Source organism: Saccopteryx leptura, chromosome 3, assembly GCF_036850995.1.
Source record: "Saccopteryx leptura isolate mSacLep1 chromosome 3, mSacLep1_pri_phased_curated, whole genome shotgun sequence".
NCBI classification, from domain to species: Eukaryota; Metazoa; Chordata; class Mammalia; order Chiroptera; family Emballonuridae; genus Saccopteryx; species Saccopteryx leptura.
In genome coordinates this window covers 97,183,743-97,207,821 of record NC_089505.1, presented here as the reverse complement: position 1 = coordinate 97,207,821, position 24,079 = coordinate 97,183,743, and the positions used below count along the sequence as shown (strand labels likewise).

The following is a 24,079-nucleotide window of genomic DNA, read 5'->3' as shown; positions in this document are numbered from 1 at the left end:
CTAGAAGGCATCACTAGAGTTGGATACATGTATTCCATTCCTAATAATTAACACACTAAACACAGACCAATTATAACTGGAAAGCTATGCAATAATAATAAAGAAAAATTACTGAAGTCATTTGATTAGTTTTTAAAACCATTATTATTTTACCCCAGAAATGCTGAAGCCTGTTATCAGAATTAGGTTAACTTATAAAAAATGTGCCCAATATTCTTTAGCAGCTTCTAAAACTTCTAACACCCAGCCATCTTCACTAACCAAGTAAAGAAAGCAATTCTCCCACTTGTGACTGTAGGTCTTCCTAAAGCTATTTCTGACTCCTGTCTACTGAATTTCTGGCACACAACCTTGATCTTTCTGAGACTCTGGTCTCCGGCACTCTCGTAGTACCTACCAGACAAGAAAGGATGTTCATTCAGAGCAGCTCAGCCAGAGCCAGAGCCAGGACCCAGCCCAGAGCCAGAAGTCCTGGCCCGCTCGCGTGGGGACAGGCTGCGGAGAGCCCTGTGCTCGTCTGAGCTGAGCTCTAGAGCCTCAGACTCAGGACACCACAGGTGCACGGGAAAAGGGCCGTGTATCTCCTCAACCTGCCAACGAGTGCAATGTGCTGTACCAGGGAGACACCCAAGCTACCACGTCCTGGGGGCAATTCCTAAAGGCGACTGGGGCTCCAACCACTAAAGGTCACCAAAGTCAAAAAAGCAAAAAATTAAAACACATTATTAAGCCAGAGAAAGCAAAACACCCACTAGGAAGACAATTCAATGACTCCAGGGCCAGCCCAGACAATACTGTGCATCCTCACAGCTATGCGGCTGTAGCTCTCCCTTCACCTCGGAACTTGGAACTCTGAGGTGGGGAGGTAACAATTCACCTTTTGACTCAGCAGATCCTATTTGTCTAAGTGTTAGGTACTCAAAAGGCAGATGTTCAAGCTTTAAAGTTCACATCCACCTAATTCAAATCTGCCCAGATCGGTCCATTTCAGAACTGCAGAGTCACTTGAGGTCCCCAAAGTGCATGCTCAGCCAGCCAGGCTAACCTAAACCCCCGATAGTGCCTGCTGGGCACTGGAGACCTTCCAACATCAGAATCCCAAACCGAGTTTAAGTGAAGAGAAAGAAATGTAGCATTTATGGGGTTTCATCTTCACAACACTAAGAAAATTTAGCAATAGGTCAAGCTACCTTTCACGAAGGCATCTATGTCTAGAAAACTAGAGAAGAAAACAGTTACTTACAATGTGAAGACAAAAAACCTTAGACGTTCTTCCAGACACTCTCCCTACAAAATCAAGTAACTCGTTGGACTCTTCCGAGGCAGACACTCAAGAATCCCCTATGCCTCCCTTTCCAGCTCTCCACACTACCGGACCCCCAGAGCTGTGTCACAGGAAGTCACACGCTACCTTCCCGCCACAGAAACAAGCACCAGGACCTCACACTACTGGTCTGCAGCAAAGCCCAGGCCTGAATGGCCACCGGGCGCAGGAACGAGTGGCACTGCGCCCACCGGGAACGCTGTCAGAGCCGGGAAGGAGAGAGATGGCTTGAGTCCCACCCTGACTGTGGCCACGGCCTCTACCATGTTCCTCTGGGAGAACACTTCCTGGAGTATGAACTTGGATTAAAAGAAAACTAAATCTAACCATGTTCCTGAGTTGGAGATCATTTACAAGTATCCTGTATGTTAATATACGTGTTTGAAAATTAAAGAGAAACAAAGAAAACTTGTGGTTCTGAGTGTCTGGCAATTAATCTAAACTACTCCATGAACAATTACAGCAAGACTCACCCCAAAGGCTAAGGACAGATCCCAGGGTCACTGTGACCACTGATTTTCAGAACAAATGAAATCACACCCAAAAGGTTTTTCCTGATCTAGCTATCTATCCTCAAACTCAACACTTTAATTACAGAACATGAATGTCTTCACAGAACTTTCATGAAAGAAGACACATAACTAATAAAACTGAACCAAAAGGTGGCAGCTGAGAAACACTAGCTGGGAGTGTGAGCCCCCACATGGTTCCATGGGCTGGGCCGTGAGCCGGCCTCGCAGGCAGTCTGCCATGCAGTGCGCCCTTCCCCGCGCTCCTCACAGCTCCCCACAGCGTCAGATGTTGAGAGCAGCAAACGTCTTCACCAAAGTGACCTGCTCGCTGGCCTCAGCCTCGCTCCTGGCATCCCTGGGGCCAGCCCTGCTCTCCAGCGCTCTGTGCCGGTGCCGCTCCTCCTGGCGCCTCTTCTTCTCCAGGCGCTGCTGTTCCCTGCGCTGCCGGCTGCTGACCTGGAAGAGAAGGCAGAGAAGGCAGCTGGGGAGGGGCCGCTGGGCCGCGGGCTGTCCCCAGAGGTGCCGCTGTCCCCGAGAACGAGAACGGGGGCAGAGCAAGCCCGCCCAACAGACCAAACATGAGTCAGTTTCCATTACTGCTCAAATCTCCATTGCAATTTAGAGCCCCTTGCTGAGCTGGCCAACAAAATCAATTCCCTTCTCATAAAGCAATTAAAAATGACCTAAAAATCGTTACCCCAAGTGCAGCCAGAGATAGCCCTCAAACATGCCACAGGACACCTTTCTCTACCCAACTTACCGCCCCCGGGAACCGCAATCAACTCCTCTGCCTGTGGCCTTTTTGATCATGTCGCATTCAGAGCTCAGAGTTCCCGTGGAAAATCTTTGAAATGGCGTCACATAGTACTTGTGGGCACAGGGAGTGGCCAGGGAGATTACAACCTTTCTGGGGAGCACTTGACAATTTATAAAAAAAAAACTTAAAAAAATTCAAACATCCATGTCTTTTAACCTGTCAATTCCTCTTCTGGGACTCTAGCCAAGGAAGTAATACAAAGTGCAGATTTATACAAATAAATCAGGCAGGTGTGCACCGCAGACAATGGTCTTTATTAGAAATGGGGTCTGATAGTGTGGCTCACCACGGAAAGCAGCCACCCACACAGGCCTGTGAGGTGGGACAGCGGACGTGTGCACACACAGGACACTATCAGTGGGCACTGCTTCCGATGCTCACTGCGCACACCAGACAGGACAGGAGAGGTCTTCGTTCTGCTCCTGCTATACCTCCACACACTCCCCTATTCTCTACAATAACTACTTATAAATCACATGAAATGACACATGAAAATGAGCTCCCAGCTCCCACCACAGCCACTGAATGTCAGCAGCCCAGCACCTGCCCTTGCGACCCCATCTTCCATACCTTGGGGAGCTGGCTCCTATTTGCTTTGTTCTCTTCACTAGGGCTGGCCCGCGCCTTAGTGTTCTCAGTCCTGCCTTCATTTAAGCCCTGATTTCCAAAGAGTCTGGTGCCACTGCCGCCCTCCTCCCATAAAGGACCACTCTGCTTCAGCGCTCGGCCCCCGGACTCAAGGGTCTCCTCTGCATCTTTTAAAGAAAGATATTTTATTAAAATTCAGAACCTAAAATAGTTACATAATTCGAGTCTTGGTAAATGACTCCAACATTACCTTGGTCCCTAGTTCACTGTCATGTGGAGAACAAGTTCCCTGAGGCATTTCCTACTATCAAGTCAACACAGCAGGAACGCAGGGAAAACCCTGGTAGAATTGGGAAAATAACCCTAAAAGTCACCTGCTGACCAGACTCATCATCAGCCTCCCACCGGCAGCGTTTCATTTCACTAGATAAACCACTGTTTAACATGAATACTTAGGGGGAAATCCTTCATTTGCACCCAAATCCAGAAAAGAAATAATCTCTAAAGACATGTTACACAGTGCAGTAGCCACCAGTTTCATGGGACTCTTTAAAGTTAGATAAAATTTTAAATTTAGTTCCTCCATCTCCTTTAGCCACATGTCAAGTACACAACATATTAGACAGATAGTGGACAGTGCTGTTTTAAAGTCTCAAGGGTCTAGTTATTTATTACTTTCTCAGAAGGCACCGCAAATGCATACAGTGGATAATAAGATACCCATCTCTTAGAAAACTACAGTGTTGGGAACAGTATCTGGCACAGAGCATCTGGCCATAAGTACTGAAATCACTTTAAATGAACGACTTGAGAAAACAGTTAAGACATCACATCGTTTTCCTTCCTCCATGTCACAAAATTAAACTCAGTCGAATTAAATTCTGATTATCACCAGCTGATGGATGCTAGTCATCTAAATATTTCCATCAGAAAAATAAGGTATTTTCCTCTCCATCCAATTTCAGTTGTCATTCTGATTTTATACAGGAATCTGGCCTCCAAAAGGATAAAGTCTTCTCTGACAGTCTCCATCCCTCCCACACTGGAGAGGTGGCCTTCCCACGTGTTCCCCTGGCACCCGGTACCCGCAACTGTGCTGGGTCTCCATGCCAGCTCACCCATCTGTCTCCCCCAGCCCACCCCCGGACTACTCTCTCCCTGATGCAGGACGAGAACCTTGTCAACAAGCCCGCAGGGAAAGTGCTCAATAAACAACTTCTGAAGGAGTGAACAGAAGGACAGTATAACCACCACCTGCGACTTGATTAAAAATAAATATTTGGAAAATCACCAGTATAATAACTTTGAACGCTTATAAATAGCAATCACAGACTTACTGTTTCTTTTCCCCTGGTTCATCTGAAGCATGGCAATTATTGCAGATTCAATATTATAATTTTCAGCTTCCAGGTTCTGGACTATCAAATTAAAGTCCTAGCCAAGAAACAAAGAAACACTTCAAGACTCTGGGAACACTTTTCTAAGTCTCTCAACCTCAACAATTTGATAAATAAAATGATGTAACAGTGAGAACTGAGACAAGGTTTCAAGATCTTTTCCATTTAGAAAATGTCCATTTTCAATTACGCTGGTTGGTCACAGGAAAAAACAGTTAATATAAATGCATTCCCTTTATAAAATGCTTTTACTTGTACAAACACTAATCACAAGAAAATAATGCATGTACTTCCTGAGGATTTTGAACAGTATTGGGTAAAGTCTAGCAAACAAGAGAGAAACGAATGAACAGCTCTCATTAAGCTGTATCACACCACCTCATCGCACTACCAGTACTGTGGCCCGGTTCTGGCCCATCAGGTGCCGGCAGGCTAGAGTGTGCTACAAACCAGCAGGAGAACCAGGCACAGCAACGTGCTCGTTATAAGGCAGTGGTACCACGGGACAGGAATACTAACTGAGCAGCCAGTCGCATTGCAAACTTTCTGGACAGCATCTCCCACTTCATCTCGCAGGTCGTCTTCAAAGTCAACTCCCTTTGTCTTGATCTTTTCTCTTTTATTTGTTCCATCTTGATGAAGCATCTGAAACTAAAAGAAATACTAAGAGTTGTCATCATAGAAATCTTGCAAACTATGTTCAGAATCTTCAACACAGGAAGACACTCACCTCAAAAACATTCAAATATACAGGGAAAAGATCCCAGAAACAATCTTAAGAGCTATGAGTAGGCTAAATTTCCTCCAGATTATTGAGATTCCAGTCCACAACAGAAGTATTAAAGAGAACAGCCCAAGATATGCAATGACCTATTCAGTAAGAAAGGCCCGACAGCTCCCCTGGCTATATTTGGCCGTGGCTGCTGGCTCAGACAGCACACATCTGTCTAAGCTGACTTCCAGAGTGTGAGCTTAGTAACAGAAGAGAACCCCTACACTAGCACCTGACCAGCTCTGCAGCAGGATAGCTACTTTTTTGTTTGTTTGTTTTTTACAGAGACAGAGAGAGAGTCAGAGAGAGGGATAGACAGGGACAGACAGGAACGGAGAGATGAGAAGCATCAATCATTAGTTTTTCGTTGCACACTGCGACACCTTAGTTGTTCATTGATTGCTTTCTCATATGTGCCTTGATCACGGGCCTTCAGCAGACCGAGTAACCCCTTGCTTGAGCCAGCGACCTTGGGTCCAAGCTAGTGAGCTTTTGCTCAAACCAGATGAGCCCGCGCTCAAGCTGGTGACCTTGGGGTCTTGAACCTGGGTCCTCGGCATCCCAGTCCAACGCTCTATCCACTGTGCTACCGCCTGGTCAGGCAGGACAGCTACTCTTGAAGCAACATACGTTCGCCTCTCACCTGTCTCTAGATCCTATGTGATTATCAGCAAGCTCCGATGTGCTGAAGTTACTGTCCCAACTGAGCAGTAACAAATGAGCACGACTCATCAACGCTCACAGGTATGCCACCACACTCAAGGGACCCTGTCAATCCAAATTCTAAAACCACCAAGAGCACTTCACTTAATATCCATGGGGCCTTTCAGGACCTAGGCCTACCTCGGGAAAGTTAGTCACCCCTCTGCAGCTGCACGGTCACCTTCTCCTGCCTGCGGTCAATGCGGGGAGCTGGGAATGGGCAGGGACATTTCCATTTTCTGCATGTAAAAGTGTAAGTGGAATCCAGCAATGTGCCATTTAGAGTGTTAATAAAAGGCAACCGTATTAACGAGCTAGAAAATAAAACACAATCAAGCCCCCAGATTCTTAAAGGCAAGTTCCCATGAAACTTCACTGGTTTTTAGCTCAGGGCACCCGGCTCTCGACCTGGTCCTTCAGAGCTGAGCACACTGAAGGAAACAGGCCTCACTCACATCGGTCTGAAGATGGGCGGGGGCTTCCGAGTTGTCATTGATCCTCCGCACACTGTCATAGTGCTCTCCATACCGATACGCGATGTGCAACTCCCGCCCGTTGCTCTTGTCTGTACCACGAATCTGGAGGCAAAAGAAAGCAGGTGCCAGTGAGGATTCAGGCTGTGCCAACTCCTGGAACTCCTGTGTCAACTTCCTAGCTGGTTCAGGAAACCCAGCCAACAGGCTCCATCTACAAGGGACTGGGTACGTCCACAGCACCTTCTGACTCGCCTTTCTCCCAGTCACGCAAGGATGCTTCGATGTGCTTGTGCTTAGTATGGAACTAGATGGAAATAAATCCGTAGGAAAACACAGAACCCAGGGGCAAATTTACAGAGAAGTGAAACAGACTTCAGTTCCAGGGGGGCATCAGCAACCCCCAGACGCACAGGCCTGTTCCCAGAGGGAAGGCCCGCGGGCAGATGCGCATTTGTTGGGCTTGAAGTAATACTCTCTGGGGAACCTGACTCTGGGTGATTTTTATTTGCCTTTATTGGTTTTTCTGAATTTTCAAGTTTTTCTACAACTACAAATATTGATCGACTTACGACCTATGCAACTTATGACCATTCGACTTTACGACCACAATCACTAGCCACGACTGCTCCGCGTCTGGCAGCGCAAGCGTTGCGCAGCTGGGCGTACAACAGTGCGGACCAGCTTCCGGCAGCACTACCATCTCTGCGTGCACTATTTCAACTGTTACCCCAGACTCAGTACAGCAATTTGTGATTTGTGTCTTGGATATTTTTCATCAAACCCCTCCCAAGATGTCTACCAAGAGGAAATTGTCTTTGCAAATAGTAAACCAGTTAGTTGTACTGGTAATGCAGTGTTTTACTTAAACCTGATGAATGTAAAAATAAGAAACAAAATGGTGTAGAGATGATACAAATGGCATAAAATGAACAAAGAAAATTATGATATATAACAATAATGAAAGAAAATTATGATAAAATATGACTTAAAGATTTTTATAACATCATTTCACAGTACTGTACATATAGCCTACTCAACTTACGACCAAATCGTGTTACAACCGGTCTGTCGGAACCAATCGTGGTCGTAAGTCGAGCACTAGCTGTAATACATTTTACCTTTCTAATTAAAAGTAGAAAGTTAGAACTGGAGCCTGACCTGTGGTGGCGCAGTGGATAGAGCGTTGACCTGGAACACTCAGGTTACCAGTTTGAAACCCTGGGCTTTCCCAGTCAAGGCACATGTGAGGAACAATCAATTAACAACTGAAGATGCTTTTCTCTCTCTCACTCTCTCTCTCTAAAAATTGATAAATCTTTTAAATTTTTTTAAATTTATTTATTCATTTTAGAAAGGAGAGAGAGAGCAGAGAGAGAGAGAGGAGAGAGAGAGAAGGGGGAAGGAGCAGGAAGCATCAACTCCCATATGTGCCTTGACCAGGCAAGCCCAGGGTTTTGAACCGGCGATCTCAGCATTTCCAGGTCGACGCTTTATCCACTGCGCCACCACAGGTCAGGCAAAAATTGATAAATCTTAAAAAAAATAAATAAAGGTTAGAACCGGAAAAGTAGAGGAGAGGGGAGGAGGACTGACAGAAATCAGTCACCCAGGCAGCAGTAGAGATATAAGTAAAGGAAGCATTCTGAACAGAAGGAGGAGCACCCTCTAGCCTTCCACATAGAACGTCTGGTGTGATGGACAGGGAGATGAGGTTAATTTAGGACACCAAAAGGAAACATTAAAGGGCTCAACAACAAGCTCTGCCATCCTACAGCACAAACTTAACACTTGTTGTGAAATCCTGTCTGCTATAGAAAGCCCACTGGTATACCATATAAACAGCTGAGCAGACCAGAGCAATGGAACTTGACCTAGGCCATGAACTCAATTTTGTTGTTCAGCACATTCATTTTAGTAATGGTTATTATAGTAAATATGTTTCTGTTTCCCTCCACCTAAAAAACACAAACACACCCTGGCCAGTAGGCTCAACGGTAGAGCATCGGCCCAGCGAGTGAAAGTCCTACATTTGATTCCCGGCCAGGGCACACAGGAGAAACGCCCAACTGCTTCTACACCCCTCTCCCTCTCCTTCCTCTCTGTCTCTCTCTTCCTCTCCCGCAGCCAAGGCTCCACTGGAGCAAAGTTGACCCAGGCGCTGAGAATGGCTCCATGGCCTCTGCGTCAGGCACTAGATTAGCTCCAGTTGCAATGGAACGGCACTCCAGACAGTCAGAACATCGCCCCCTAGTGAGCTTGCCTTGTTGCTCCTGGTCAGGCACATGCGGGAGTCTGTCTCTCTGTCTCCCTACTTCTCACTTCAGAAAAATAGAAAGAAAGAAATAAAAATAAAAAATACAAACACATGTGGGACTAGGCATATTTCAAAACTAAATTTATATGCACTAATCCTTTAAATTCTTGCTTAGATATTTTACAGAATTATAGACAGTATTTCCATATTAGGCTCTCTGCCGCAAACTACCCAATTAACTGACTGTTGAAACATGTTTCTGGATTATACTCCAGACTCCATGTGAACGTGGCACTGGGCAGTGCCAGGCCACCACAGCTTCCCTTCTAATCTTTGGTGAGGCTCCCAGTCCAAGATGCCCTCTACAGTTCAACAGCACAGGACATGCCTTGTCATCCTAGCACATCCCCAAAGCTCACTTATAAAGAAGAGCTTAAGACAGCTCTTAAAATGGGGACCTACCTGCCACAAAGGGGCATTCAGTTGATGAATCACCACATTCAATTGATGATTTCTTGCAAAGGCTACAATTGCATCATTGCCAGCAAATGTACCAGGCTTTGCCAAACTGGCCACTACATGGAAATAGGAAAGAGAGAAAAATGAAGTCTTTATAATGGAAAAATCCAAATGCAAACATGCTTTAGTACTTATTTAGTTCCAGATAATGGGAAACAGGGGTGTAATGGGAAACAAGTCCATGAGCTTTGTCAAGAGTCTAGGCATTTGGATGCTTGAAGACTGTCACTCAAAAGGGCACCAATCATTCATAAAGGATTAGTTTACTTATTCCTTCAATAAGTATTCAGTATTTACTGAATAAGCCTAACTATATAAAAGATACAGGAAATGTAACAATAAATAGTGATTATAATAGCCTGCATTAATGGAGACATAGCATGTGGTGAGCACTGCTCCAATCTTCATGGATTATCAATTTTAATCCTCAAAACAATCCTGAAAAGTATTATCATGCACACCACTTTACAGATGAGGAGACCAAGGCATAACCTATAACTGTGCCTAAGGTCACAAACCAGTACACAAGCACACAGCAGAGCTGAGATTACATCCCAGGCAGCCTGACTCCAAGACCCTGGCTTTTGGCTGCTCCACTATAGCCTGTTCAGTTTGTCCCTGAGAACTTTACAACCAATGGGGGGGAAGCAATAAATTAGGCACTACTTTATCGATATAAAAAAAAAAAAAAGAAATTAGGCACTACTGATGTATAATGCTACAGGAAAGGGATGTATGATAAAGAATTTGACCTTGCCCAAAGAAAGGTCTGAACTTTGTCCCTGGCTCCTGGGAGAAAAACTCTAAACCCTCCAAATTTCCCAAGTGACAGGAATGTCTTTGTTATTCACAGTGGGCTCCTCAGCTACACCTGATAGTTTAAGCTAATGAAGAGACTATTTGGTCATGTGAAGATGTCAGCCAGATCTGGGAACTGGGGTGCCAGGCAATCAATCAATAATGCCCACAAAATCAAATCCCAATAAAAACTCTGGACATCAAAGTTCAGGTGAGTGTAGTGGCTGACAATACTCTGTATCACACACAGGGGCCAGGAAGACAATGCGTCCTGAGGACAACAGAAACTTCATGTTTGGAACCTCCCCAGACTCCGCCTTTTGGCTAATTTTGACCTATAACCTTGCCATGTAATAAACTATAACTGTTAGAACAGCAGCCTGTTCAGTGAGTTCTGTGCATCCTTGTAGCAAATCATTGAACCTGAGCATGGTTTGAGGAAACCCCCAAACTTGCCGTGTCAGAAGTGAGGAAAGTCAGGTGGAAGTCCGTGCCCTAAAACCTTGCAGCTTGGCTAACGCCAGGTCAAAAACAAACACCAGTCTGTGGGGAGGGGGGAGGTAAGGTGTAGCAGACAAGCTTCTAGGCTTAGACAACTAAGTTAATTCCCAAACAACAAATATGAGATAGAAAACATGTTCCTTGCAGAGGAGAGAGAGAGATGAGGGGTAGACGGACGAGTCTGTGGACAATACAGCAGTGCAAGAACTCAGAATGTTAAGATAGTAGGGTGGGAGATTAGGATAGAGAAATAAGAAAATCACAGATTGCAAAGGGCTCAATCAAGTTTGGACTTCATCCTGAGGTCAATGGGGAGCAGCAGAGGGGCTGTAGACAGGGGAAAGATGTATTAGATGCACATTTAGGTCACTACTCTGGCTGCAAAAAACAAACTGAATGAAATGGATCAAGTGGCAATGAGACCAGTTGGAAGGGCCTGATTTTACAAGGTGGTACTGAGGTAGATGTGACAAAACTTAATGAGTGACTGGGCATGAGGAAGGGAAGGAAGCATTAAGAACATTCAGGATTCTGATCTCAAAATTTACAAAGCTGGAGAAGTTTACAAAGTTATTGACGGTCCTACGCCACAGTCTAAAGCAATGGTAGTCAACCTGGTCCCTACCACCCACTAGTGGGCGTTCCAGCTTTCATGGTGGGTGGTAGCGGAGCAACCAAAGTATAAATAAAAAGATAGATTTAACTATAGTAAATTGTTTTATAAAGATTTATTCTGCCAAACTTAGTGAAAATCCGACATAAAGTACTTGGTAAGTAATTATTATTATATGCTTTAACTTGCTGTAACTCTGCTTTATAAATTTTATAAACTAAAGTTACTTCCCTACTTTATAAATCACCATTACTGTGGAACCAGTGGGTGGTTAGAAAATTTTACTACTAACAGAGATACAAAAGTAGGTAGGTATAAAAAGGTTGACTACCCCTGGTCTAAAGGAAAAGAATAATACAGCCAGATGCAAGGGTAACCAGGTCCTGACAAGTTAATTGAGCCATTCACTATTCATTCAACAGATATCTTGGGTGGTTTTTTTTTTTTTGGGGGGGGGGTGTTTTTAGGTGAGAGTAGGGGAGAGTGAGGCAGACTCCCGCATGCACCCCAACTGGGATCCACCCGACAACCCCAGTCTGGGGCCAATACTTGAGTACTGAGCTTTTTTTAGCACCTGAGGCTGACACCCTTGGACCAACCAAGCTATCCTCAAGCACCTAGGGCTACACTCAAACCAATCGAGCCACTGGCTACAGGAGAGGATGAAAAAGAGAAGAGGTGGGGAGAAGCAGATGGTTGCTTCTCCTGTGTGCCCTGACTAGGAATCGAACCTGGGATGTCCATACACTGGGCCGATGTTCTATCCACTGGACCACCAGCTAAGGCCTCATCCAGCAGGTATCTTGTGAGTGCTTACCATATGCCATGCACTGCCATGTTGGGGAGGAGACACAGTCCCTGCCCTCAAGAATCTCACAGTGGCCTGACCAGGCGGTGGTGGCGCAGTGGATAGAGCATCGGACTGGGATGCCAGGGACCCAGGTTCGAGACCCCAAGGTTGCCAGCTTGAGTGTGGGCTCATCTGGTTTGAGCAAAAGCTCACCAGCTTGGACCCAAGGTCGCTGGCTCAAGCAAGGGGTTACTCGGTCTGCTGAAGGCCCGCGGTCAAGGCACATATGAGAAGGTAATCAATGAACAACTAAGGTGTCGCAGTACACAACAAAAAACTAATGATTGATGCTTCTCATCTCTCCGTTCCTATCTGTCTGTCCCTGTCTATCCCTCAATCTGACTCTCTGTCTCTGTAAAAAAAAAAAAGAATCTCACAGTGTAACAAGGTAGACATTAAAAACACATAACTATGATACAGGTGATAATGTAGTAAGCCTGGCCTTCAACTCACACACAAACAGAATGTGCAGATTTCTAGGATTCTTCCTATTTCTGCTATGACAGTTAGAGCCACTTCTCACTTTGAAGCTCCAATTCTTTATAAAGCACCAACCAATGATTAGGAATGCACAGGGACATTTTAAGAGAACACTTTCCCATTGTTCACCTAAAGTGACTATCACACTGGACACAAAACCCTTGCCATGTCACACCCCTAAATCTACCACATGACCTTCACTGAAGGTGTTCAATGTGAAATTTCAAGTCACAAACTAAAAACTTACTTCATCTAAAATATTTTAATTGGCTCAATGACAATTTATTTTATATAGCTATACTACAAAACTTGCCCCATATACCCACATTTAACTTGTAAACTGCTGACCATCTGGTAAACTGTGCCTATGTGCTAAACAAAAAGTGATCCAGGGAGAGTGGCTACCAATTGGGTGACTGGTATCAACTATTCTATGGGAGTTTTGTGGCTGTGTCTCTGGTGCTTAGCGAATGAGTTCTTTCCTTATTAGTTATAATCACCGACAGCTCCCCTCCCAAATGACTGCCTCCCGCTACTAATAGTACAGCTACCTAGCCTTTCTCCAAGCAGAATCTTCAGAACCACCTCTGTCCCCTCCTCTCCCATCCTCCAATGAGTCCTGTCAATTATGCTACCAGCTGGGTCTTGGCCTGGACCCCACTCATCATCCCAGCAGCTGCCTTGGTGGAGACCCCCTTACTCTTCATCTGGCCAATGTGGAGAGCCTCCTAACTCATCTCCCTGCTCAGTCTCTCCCCACTTCCTTCCTGACTTGGTTCCCAGAGCCAGCACTCTAAAGCACACGAAATATTCTGTCTCTTTCCTGGTGAGAGACAGATAAGACTGGGAGCCCAGTGATGAAAATGTTACTGTAAAACATAAACATATTGGCAATGGCCAGTTGGCTCAGTGGTAGAGCGTCGGCCTGGTGTGCAGGAGTCCTGGGTTCGATTCCCAGCCAGGGCACACAGGAGAAGCGCCCATCTGCTTTTCCACCCCTCCCCCTCTCCTTACTCTCTGTCTCTCTCTTCCCCTCCTGCAGCCAAGGCTCCATTGGAGCAAAGTTGGCCCAGGCGCTGAGGATGGCTCCATGGCCTCTGCCTCAGGCGCTAGAATGGCTCTGGTCGCAACGCCCCAGATGGGCAGAGCATCACCCCCTGGTAGGCATGCCGAGTGGATCCCGGTCGGGCGCATGTGGGAGTCTGTCTGACTGCCTCCCTGTTTCCAACTTCAGAAAAATACAAAAAATAAAAATAAACATATCAGCACCTAGCATAGCACATTCTCAGTAAATAACTGTCACATTCAAGTTTAAAACCTCATATGTATTTTCTTCCTAGATTTGTGCCTATCAAGGAACTAATTAAAATTGCTCAATGTTTTGCCTCAAAGAAAACAGGTTGTGCTTGGGTTTTTGGTGAGAAATTAAAATGACTTTGGTTCTTCTGATTATAAAATGGATGGTCATTTAAATTCAGAAAAAATGTACAGAAGATCATTTAAAAGCCACATAAACCCATCATCCCCAGATGGCTAACAGTTAAACTTATTTTAATTTTAATTATATCATTCAATTTAATCTTCACTAAAAAGGCTTGTAATAAGTGCTATTATCTCTCCTTTACAAAGTTTACAGAGAGTAAGTGGTCTCTGAAGAATAAGTGGAGCCAAGAATAAACAACCATAACATGTTCATATCCTTCTAGAATTTTCCTAGTGTTTCTGCATGTATTTATATATACCTTTTAAAAACAGGACCAAGCCATACCACTATTTTAGAGCCTGCTTCCCCCTCATTGAATAAGAAGTCATAAACAGCTTTACAAGTCAATTGACATTCATCATTTTTATTAAGGGCGTACACATCTACACCTACTGAATCCCAACGGCCTGGCAAGCTGCCTAGTACAAAGCACACAAATAACTCGCTGAATACATGCCATAGTTTATGTAACCAAACCCTGGCTGGTAGGGGGTGGTGGTGGAGGGTGGGGTGCTGATGGATTTAATTACCCAATTGTTACTCTGAGGACCTGGTGTCCCATGGAGGACTTACCATGTTTCTCAAAGGGAATGTCGTCTTCTACAAAGGGTTCAAAATCTTCCCTCTGCTTTACCATGTAGTCCACTGTCTCTTGTCGGTGCTTGAGGTGATTTCGTGAGTGTCCCTCCAACTGATCACCAAGAGCTCGGAATAGGCAATTGCTATCAAAACAAAAATATTAGTCAAAACCTTTTAACAACGAATTCAGTTCATCTAAAACAATGATGCTTTGTGCTATGCCATCCATGGAAATCTTTCACATGAAGAAAAGAGAAAGCCTCAACTCTTGACATTCCATGATTCTTCCCAGATACACAGGGGAAAGCACTAGGGCACATGTCCAATTACAATACATTTCCTTTGTCAGAGGCAACAAACAAGGATCCTATTCCCCACCTACTGGCTGGCTGGCTCAGGACAGGCACCGAGCACCCCTGGGCCTCGGCTGCTTCAACAGGGAAGCTGGTGATACACCAACCACCTGAAGACAACAGGGTCCAGACATTACAGGCCGTTTCTCAAGGGCTCTGAATCCCAGATGCTCTTCCAAAATGAGAAATTACATCCACTACCTCTTTCCTGCAACAAGTTTCACTATAGCTGCTCAGCTAAGTAATCATTGACCTAACAGAGACCACCTAAAAGATAATCATGTGTCAAGCTCCCAATACAAACATCTGAACTGAGCACCCTGCTGAAGTCCTACGAAGGAACGAACATGGTAGAGGAAGCCGTGAGAGGCCCCTGGACAACAGTGGCAGCCCTCTGCAGTGACGCTTTCCTGCCCTGGTTCCCCGCTCACCCAAGGAGCCATAACGCTGTTGCTACTCCTGCCAAATGAAAACTTGAAACAGAATTTTTATTTTCTTTTGTTTCTGAAATTAAAATGCTAATAAACTTTAAGAGCTATCTTTACTTTCAAATCCTTCGAAGGCTGCTAAAATTCCAAACTGTATCACACACAGAGCTCAGACACACAAAGCCGGAAACAAGACAAACACCATCTGGTATCCTCAACTCTAAGAAAAATAAGTCATTCTGAAGGCAAACAGTTGCCCATTTTCACACCAAACTGTTTATTCTTCCACAAGAAAACCTATGATACTAATTCCAAAATACTATATAAACTTATCACTGCCAGAAGGACTTCAGATGTAAATGCATAGGAGAAAGAGGTTTGTTTTTCAACTCAGAAAAATGAATTTTCAACAAAGTTATAGAGGCAGGAATCTCTTCAAACGTATAAGGAATTATACCATTTGTTTGTTGTTGTTGTTTTTGCAAGAGGGGGAGGAAAACTTTAAAGATGACAGATTCTATGAACAAGAAACCATGAAGCTTTGCATCAATCTGAGGCAAGATTCTACGGGGGTTGGAATACAGCAGCTCTATACTAGACAGGGGTCTGCTGCTCAAATCTAATAATAGCAGTCTTTTTCAACCAGAGGGGGGAAAGTAAGCTAATCAATAAAGTGTTCTCAATTTTAAGCTTTTCTCTCAAACTTTTCTTAAACCTTTAGCATTTGCCCTCTAGAGAAGAGTCTCTAATCTAGTTTAAGAGGTATTTAGCCCAAAATTATGTATTTAGTTATTTTACACTTAATATATCAAAATTCATGATGTTCTACAGGAAATAACATGCTTTCTAAGAACTTTTAGTAACATGGGAAAATGTTCTCCATATAAGCCAAAAAGTAGGTATTAAAAACTACAATGCATGAGCTCACACATGTTCATCTGCATATTACACACAGACATATGCAAAGAAAAAACACTGAAACCATCACTTAAACATCACTTATGTGCCAGTGACTGTCGCAAACACTTCACGTGTTAAATGTGCTCAGTCCTCACAACTCTGAGCTAGGTACTATTACTATCCCCTTAGGGTGACTTGCTCAAGGTCACATTAGTAGTAGGTGGCAGACCAGGGATTCAAACCCAGGCACCAAAATGTCAGCTGTCATTACCCCTAGGAGTAGAATTAGGAGTGCTAAATTATATCTTTTTTTTTTTTTTTTTTTTTTTTAATTTTTCTGAAGCTGGAAACAGGGAGAGACAGTCAGACTCCCGCATGCGCCCGACGGGGATCCACCCGGCACGCCCACCATGGGGGGACGCTCTGCCCACCAGGGGGCAATGTTCTGCCCATCCTGGGTGTCGCCATGTTGCAACCAGAGCCACTCTAGCGCCTGAGGCAGAGGCCACAGAGCCATCCCCAGCACCCGGGCCATCTTTGCTCCAATGGGGCCTCGGCTGCGGGAGGGGGAGAGAGACAGAGAGGAAAGCGTGGCGGAGGGGTGGAGAAGCAAATGGGCGCTTCTCCTGTGTGCCCTGGCCGGGAATCGAACCCGGGTCCTCTGCACGCCAGGCCAACGCTCTACCGCTGAGCCAACTGGCCAGGGCAAATTATATCTTATTTTAACTTACTTTCTGATATTTACCAAACTTTCCGGAGCTCACTAAAAACAGTCAAAAATGAAAAATCAAGATAGATAAATCACTTCCTTTTCTGAGAGTTACAAAGGAATGACAAAGGAATGTGAACAATCACTGCAGCCAACCAGGGATCCTTAGGGAACCCAGGGAGAGGAAGTGATCACTGTCCAAAGGACTTCCAGGAGATCCCAGTTCCTGAGTCCATACCTGCACCCGTTACACTACAACAGGGCTTCTCACAACCTACACTGCTGACACCCGGGGACAATTCTGTTGTGAGGCCAGCTGTCCTGTTAACTATAGGATGTTTAGGAGCATCCTTGGTCTCTACCATCTAGATTCCAGTAGCACCACCTCCCTCCCCGACAGTTGTCACTACCAAAAATGTCTCCAGACATCGCCAAATGTTCCCCAAGGGGAGACAAAAACATCCCCACTTGAGAACCACTGTGCTCCTGGGACATATGTCAAGGTCTTGCATTGAGTTCACAAAAATAACCAATTATACAAGTAGCGTGTACGAGTTTTAGGGGTTTGATAATATAGTATGAGCCACTACTGTAATACAGTGTGTCCGTAAAGTCATGGTGCACTTTTGACTGGTCACAGGAAAGCATCAAAAGATGATAGAAATGTGAAATCTGCACCAAATAAAAGGAAAACTCTCCCAGTTTCATACCTATTCAGTACAGTTCAATGTGGGCTCATGCACACATTTTTTAGGGTTCCTTAGGTAGCTATCCCATATAGCCTCTACAGACTCGTCACTGACTGATGGCCTACCAGAACGGAGTTTCTCCACCAAACTGCCGGTTTCCTTCAACTGCTTATCGCACAGAGTAATGTTATTCCTATGTGGTGGCGCTTCGTTATAAACGCGCCGATATTCACATTGCACTTTGATCATGGATTCGAATTTAGCAAGCCACAGAACACACTGAACTTTCCTCTGTATTGTCCACATCTCAACTGGCATGGCCGTGGGCTGCTCCGCTGTATATATGGTGTTACATCATCATCTGTGCATGCGAACATGCTGCCACATCATCCTACAGAAACTGGGTTTTCCTGTTATTTGGTGCAGATTTCACATTTCTATCGTCTTTTGTTGCTTTCCTGTGACCGGTCAAAAGTGCACCATGACTTTATGGACAGACTGTATATACATAAAATAATGAATGGGCACCTAGGCTGAAGTAATAGTAGCCTGTTAGCAGACAAAGGGGGGACCGGTTTTGTTCTATGCTTTGAGGCCAGACCACAGCTGGAGTACTGGGTACCATTCTGGTTACTGCTCTTTAAGAGACATGTTCAGATGAAATGATGTGGTTTTAAATGCCTAAGAGGAAGAACACAAACAACTACTAATATTCAGGCTAAAGAAGGCTCAAGGGACATGGGTACTAGCTCCACCTGTCATGTGAAAGGCATGTTATATTTGAACCATAACATAAAAATCTAACACTGAGCCCTTGCCAGTTGGCTCAGTGGTAGAGCACTGGCCCAGTGTATAGATGTACCAGGTTCAATTCCTGGCCAGGGCACACAGAAGCACTCATCTGCTTCTCCACCCTTCCCCCTCTTCCTTCTCTCTCTCTCTCTCTTTTCCCCTCCCACAGCCGAGGCTCCATTGGAGCGAGTTGGCCCGGGCTCTGAGGATGGCTCCATGGCTTCTGCCTCAAGCGCTAGAATGGCTCTCTGGTTGCAACGGAGAAACACTCCAGATGGGCAGCGCATCGCCCCCTAGCGGGATGGCCAGGTGGATCCTGGTGGGGCGCATGTGGGAGTCTGTCTCACAAAAAACAAAAACAACACTGGAGCTACAAAGACAGAGTTCAACAAATAAAAGGAAACTTTTATTTTGGTACTATAGACATAGACAGTATAGATTCTGGATTTTGTAAATTTCTATCTATGGGCAACCCCTAACAACTGTGTACATCTGTGCTGTACAATGCGGTAGCCACCAGCCACGTATTATGAATCCAAATTGAGGTGTGATAGATGTAAAGTACTAGATTTTGAACAGTATTTTTTAAATGTAAATTTTCACATTAAAAATTTCTATATTGCTTATATGTTGAGATAGTTTAGAATGGCTTAAAATTTATATTAAGCCTGACCTGTGGTGGCGCAGTGGATAAAGCGCCGACCTGGAACGCTGAGGTCGCTGGTTCAGAACCCTGCACTTGTCTGGTCAAGACACATACAGGAGTTGATGCTTCCTGCTCCTCCCGCTTTCTCTCTCTCTCATACTCTCTACTCTCTCTCCTCTCGAAAATGAATAAATAAATAAAATATATATATATATATATTAAAAAGTTTCTATATATTATGTTTCTTTTCAGTTTTTTAATGTGGCTACCAAAAAATGTTAAATCACGTACATGGCTTCCATTTTATTTCTGTTGGACCATGCTGCTCTAGATCACTAATTCTCAAAGCGTGGTGTCTGACCAGCAACGTCAGCATCACCTGACAACCTGTTTGGAATGAAAATTATGGAGCCACCCCAGCCCTACTGACTCAGACACTCTGGGGTAGGGGCCCAGAGATCTAGTCATTGCAAGTGTTTTAACTAGCCCTCCAGGGTGAGAAACACGAGTGTAGAAGCCAGACTCTCATGCATCAATGGTTTTCAATCATAGCTTCACAGAAGAATCACCTGTGGACCTTTTAAAAATTATCATTAACTAGGCTCCACTGCCTGAGATTCTGGCGTGGCTGATAGAGAGAGCCCAGTTACTGTATTCTTCCCCGAGTTCCCCAGGCAATTCCATCATGCCAGCAGTTGAAAACCACTCTGCTCAAAACAAAGATGGAGCTGCCGTACAGATGATGCAGGTACCCAATAGACAGGCAAGATGACACGTGAATGCCCTTCCATCGCCAAGATCCTACAATCATAAAAACAAAATAAAAATAAAACAACTTGTTTGGGGACAGAGATAAACGCTAAAAATAGCAATTCTGTAACATTTTACTTTTAGAACACTACTAATTAGTTATGTAATTTAGGGCTACAATTAGAAAGATACAACTAGATATAGTTCAGAGAGATGCTAATGCTGTTTGTCCTAAACAAATTAGATTCTTTTCATGCCATAACCAGTGATGTTTTACAGACAACATCAAGGTTAAAAAATTTATTTCTTGTTCTGAAATTGAATCCAATTCTTGTGGGTCCACCTTCCCAGACAACATAACAAATATGACAGAGGCCCATGACGCATTATAAAACCCATAAATAACTCCCTGATTAATCTATGCTAACCTGACTCAACTCATAGAAACATTAGCAGGCGTCCCCAAACTACGGCCCGCAGGAGGGCCGCAATGCGTCCCCCTGAGGCCATTTATCCAGCCCCCACTGCACTTCTGGAAGGGGCACCTCTTTCATTGGTGGTCAGTGAGAGGACCACTGTATTTGGCAGCTCTCCAATGGTCTGAGGAACAGTGGACTGGCCCCCTGTGTAAAAAGTTTGGAGACCCCTGCAAAGGATACTGGCTAATTCATCCCCAAGTACCAGGAGGTTGCAGAGTGCTACAAGAACCATACCACCACCAATGAAAACGCCTACATAGCAAGATGCTCCCTCAGACTTCAATACTGTAATCAGACCAGAATGGAGAGACGGAAAAATGAAGACTGTCAACTATTTTTTATATTACCATAACCTTTTTATATTTCACCAGAGTACTCAATAAAAGAATATGCCGATACCAGCCCCCCCATCACATACCCAGGAAAACACCATCCGCTGCAGTGATAAAGCCTGCAATCACATATCCAAAACACAATACTACGGAGGGCCGAACCACAGTCTATCTCAGGGTACCGATGGGAAGAATGTGTTAGCTTCACAGAGCCCACACAAGAGAATTATCATTTTATCTAACTCTGTCTAAAGAATAAAGACCTTGGAAATGAGAAACATAAGCATTCCAGTTGAGCTGACCTCTGGCCTCTGCAGCCTCAGTACCCGTATTCTATCCTTGTATCCTAGACCCCTGTCATCTAAACAACTTGTAGATCTCTTAAAAATCATGTGCTCCTGGCCGGGTAGCTCAGTTGGTTAGAACATCATCCCAATACACCAACGTTGTGGGTTTAATCCCGAGTCAGGACACATGCAAGAATCAGCCAAGGAATGCATAGATATGTGGAACAACAAATTGACATTTCTCTCTCTAGCTCTAAAATCAATAATTTTTTAAAATATGCTCCAGTGCCTTTACATCAAGGAGTAGGCAAAAGTAGGCTTATAGTTGTTCGTATAGAAAAAGACATACAGGTTTTGATTATAATAAGAGAATAAACTCTGTTCTTCATGTACTCACTACTGTAAAACAACTTTTACCCATTCCTGTATGTTACTCTGAAGCCTGGAATGTTCTCTTGGCATATTTCTATTGGCCCTTCATGACCCAGTCTGTATATGACTTCCTCTGAGAGGTATCTCGGACAGTGTAGATTTTGGTAAGAACTTGCTGAATAAATGAGAAGGCCTCCCTGACCACTTCTGGGAGTGCTGGCCATTTCCAGTAATTAATTATAATCAATTACTATTAAGAATGTATCAAACTGAATTTTATTTATATAATACATTCGCAAAGTGTGGCCCAGTTTGGGGGTATGGGAGGAAAAGATCCCTGTAACCCTTCCGGGGTATCCATGAATTCAAAAGTAAGATGTGCTGGACCTGTGGTGGCACAGTGGATGAAGTGTTGACCTGGAATGCTGAGGTCACTGGTTCAAAACCCCAGGGCTTCCGTCAAGGCACATATTACTTGATGCTTCCCGCTCCTCCTCCCCCCCCCCCAGCCTTTCTTTCTCTCTCTCTCTCCTCTCTCTCCAGTCAATCAGTAAAATAAAAAAATCTTTTAAAAAAAATGTTATTTATCTTTTCACTCTCCTCTCAAAAGTCCACAGTAGAGTTTTCCAGTGGCTGATACATGAGGTTATCACTCTGATAGCTAATAGAATGTGTTTGTTATTTGTTTTTGTTTTTTTACTTTCTAACATAGTAAATATTGCCAGCTTTAACCCACACAAACAAAAGCACTTTGAAATCCCCAGTCATTTTTAAGTGTGAATGGGTCCTAAGACCAAAATGTTTGAGACTCGCTGTTATGTTTCTCTTACTAGGCTATGAACTCCTTAAGTATCTTAATCATCAATGTATTCTCAGTTCCTCTGCTTAATCAATGTTTGCTGAAGTAACTCAAGAAGTATGCTCTCTTTGGAGGTGGGGTGGAGGTAGCACCCCCAAAGTTTCCCATAGCATTAGGAAAGCTCCCACAAGATTTTCAACTCCCTGTAGTGCAATTCCTGCTCATAAGCAACCTTCTGTTGAGTATTTCCATCCTTGGGCACTCTAACATTGAGTGAGAATCCCATACCCACTATAGCAGACACAAGCAATCCAATCATTTGCAAGGAATAGCCCCACCCCAATCCCACTGTCAGGTATTCAACTGGTACTTTGGTTTATATAGCAGTGTCTTGTGCTTGTGAGTTTGATTAAAATAAGGCCCTTTAGAGTTAATAAACTTTATGTGACAAAATCAAGGTACTCGGTGAAAGGCAAGCGCCAGCAAAGCAAGTCTTTAACTGTAGTGACTCCACTCAGGAAATTCCCCCATGAGACGTCCTGCTGAGCGTGTAGCTGGCCTCCCTCTATATTTCTACCGTTCGTTCATTCATTCAACAAAAATGCACTGACTGCCTTTATGTAGTAAGCACTGTGTTAGATGGTGGTGAATAAAATATAATCAAACGCTAAATACATTTAGCCTAAACTACTGCACATGTGTAGGAAAGATGGGAAAGGTTTATCAGGGGCAGTCCTGTTTTCCCCTCTCCCCTACCCTATTCTTTCTTCCATCCCCGCTCCTGTTCCCACATCCCCTTTCCTGAGGCCATTTTTCCTTCCATTCTCCCATTCTCTCCCTCCCACCATTTATCCCATGGTCCCTAAAACGGCTGAACCCAGAACGCAGTCCAAACCCCAAGGAAGCTTGGGACGGCATCTTTGCTTACAGCGGGGAAACTGAGGCCCAGGAACGTAAGATTCAGGGGTGGGGCCATCAGCCAACAGCAGGCCCTCAACAGACCTAACTTCCCCAAGGGGGGGGGGGGACCAAAAGCAAGGAAGGGCTCAAAGGAGGCAACGTGTTACAGCAAGCGAGTCCTAGGCTTCTATATGTTCGATCGTCGCTACGTCGGCTCTACATGCACTCCCGCTCTTCTAGTGACCGGTTCCATCTCCTTCCTCCCTGCAGGTCTCAGCTTAAATGTCACCTTTCAAGGAGGCCTCCCTGGACACCGCTCTAAAGGAAACCCGCTCCGGCGTTCTCTCTCGGGACCACTGTACAGCTTGGCCACGGCCTCCGCCACGGTCAGGGGAATCTGAGATGACTCGAGCGTTCCCAGGGAAGGGGCCTTGCCGCCCCGCCCGCCGCCGGACCCCTGACCTGGGGGGCGGATGGCGCTCGGGGCCGCCTGAACGAGCAGGTGGACGAGAGCGGGCGACGGTCGCCAAGCCCGGCGCGTCCCCCGGCGCCGCCTCCCGCGCTCCCGGGCCCGCCTCACCCGTCCCCCGGCACCTCCCGCAGCTTCAGCCCCAGGGCCTGCAGCTGGTTGGCGAAGCTCACGAACTCTTCCTCGCAGCCGCCGCCGCCGCCACCGGACTCCGGCCGGTTCCGCCGCTCCTTGGCCAGGGCCCGACGCGCCGCCCGCTCGTCCCGCTTGCGCTCAGCCTCGGCTTTCCGGCTGCCGCTGCCCGGCCGGCTCTTCGCCGCCTGCTTTCGGGACATGGCCCTGGCCGGGCGGCCCGCAGCGGCAGGCGGAAAAGCCGCAAGACCGCGGGGAGGCCGGCTCAGGTGCAGAAAAGAGAAAACGAAGCGGGCGACGGAGCCCGGCGACGCGGCCCCCGCGCCTGCGCGGTCACCCGGCACCCAGGTCACGTGCCAGAACCCCGCCCCCTCCGC

At 45.4% G+C, this 24,079-nt stretch overlaps 2 protein-coding genes across 3 annotated transcripts in view; both read right to left on the bottom strand.

Annotated features, from left to right (window-relative positions):
- The window catches only part of PLA2G5 (phospholipase A2 group V), a 315,873-nt gene that overhangs the window by 95,300 nt on the left and 196,494 nt on the right, over window positions 1-24,079 (bottom strand). The window lies entirely within an intron of this gene.
- Window positions 893-24,038, bottom strand: OTUD3 (OTU deubiquitinase 3). 2 transcript variants are annotated; one of them, XM_066375264.1, is made up of 8 exons: window positions 23,682-24,038; window positions 14,660-14,808; window positions 9,305-9,417; window positions 6,568-6,690; window positions 5,158-5,289; window positions 4,579-4,675; window positions 3,224-3,408; window positions 893-2,292 (listed from the first exon to the last, which is right to left on the bottom strand). In XM_066375264.1, the coding sequence occupies exons 1-8, from the start codon at window positions 23,903-23,905 to the stop codon at window positions 2,119-2,121; spliced, it is 1,197 nt and encodes a 398-aa protein (XP_066231361.1). In that variant the 5' UTR covers window positions 23,906-24,038; the 3' UTR covers window positions 893-2,118. The 2 variants fall into 2 exon arrangements, with proteins under 2 accessions (XP_066231361.1, XP_066231362.1); XM_066375265.1 differs by lacking the exon at window positions 3,224-3,408.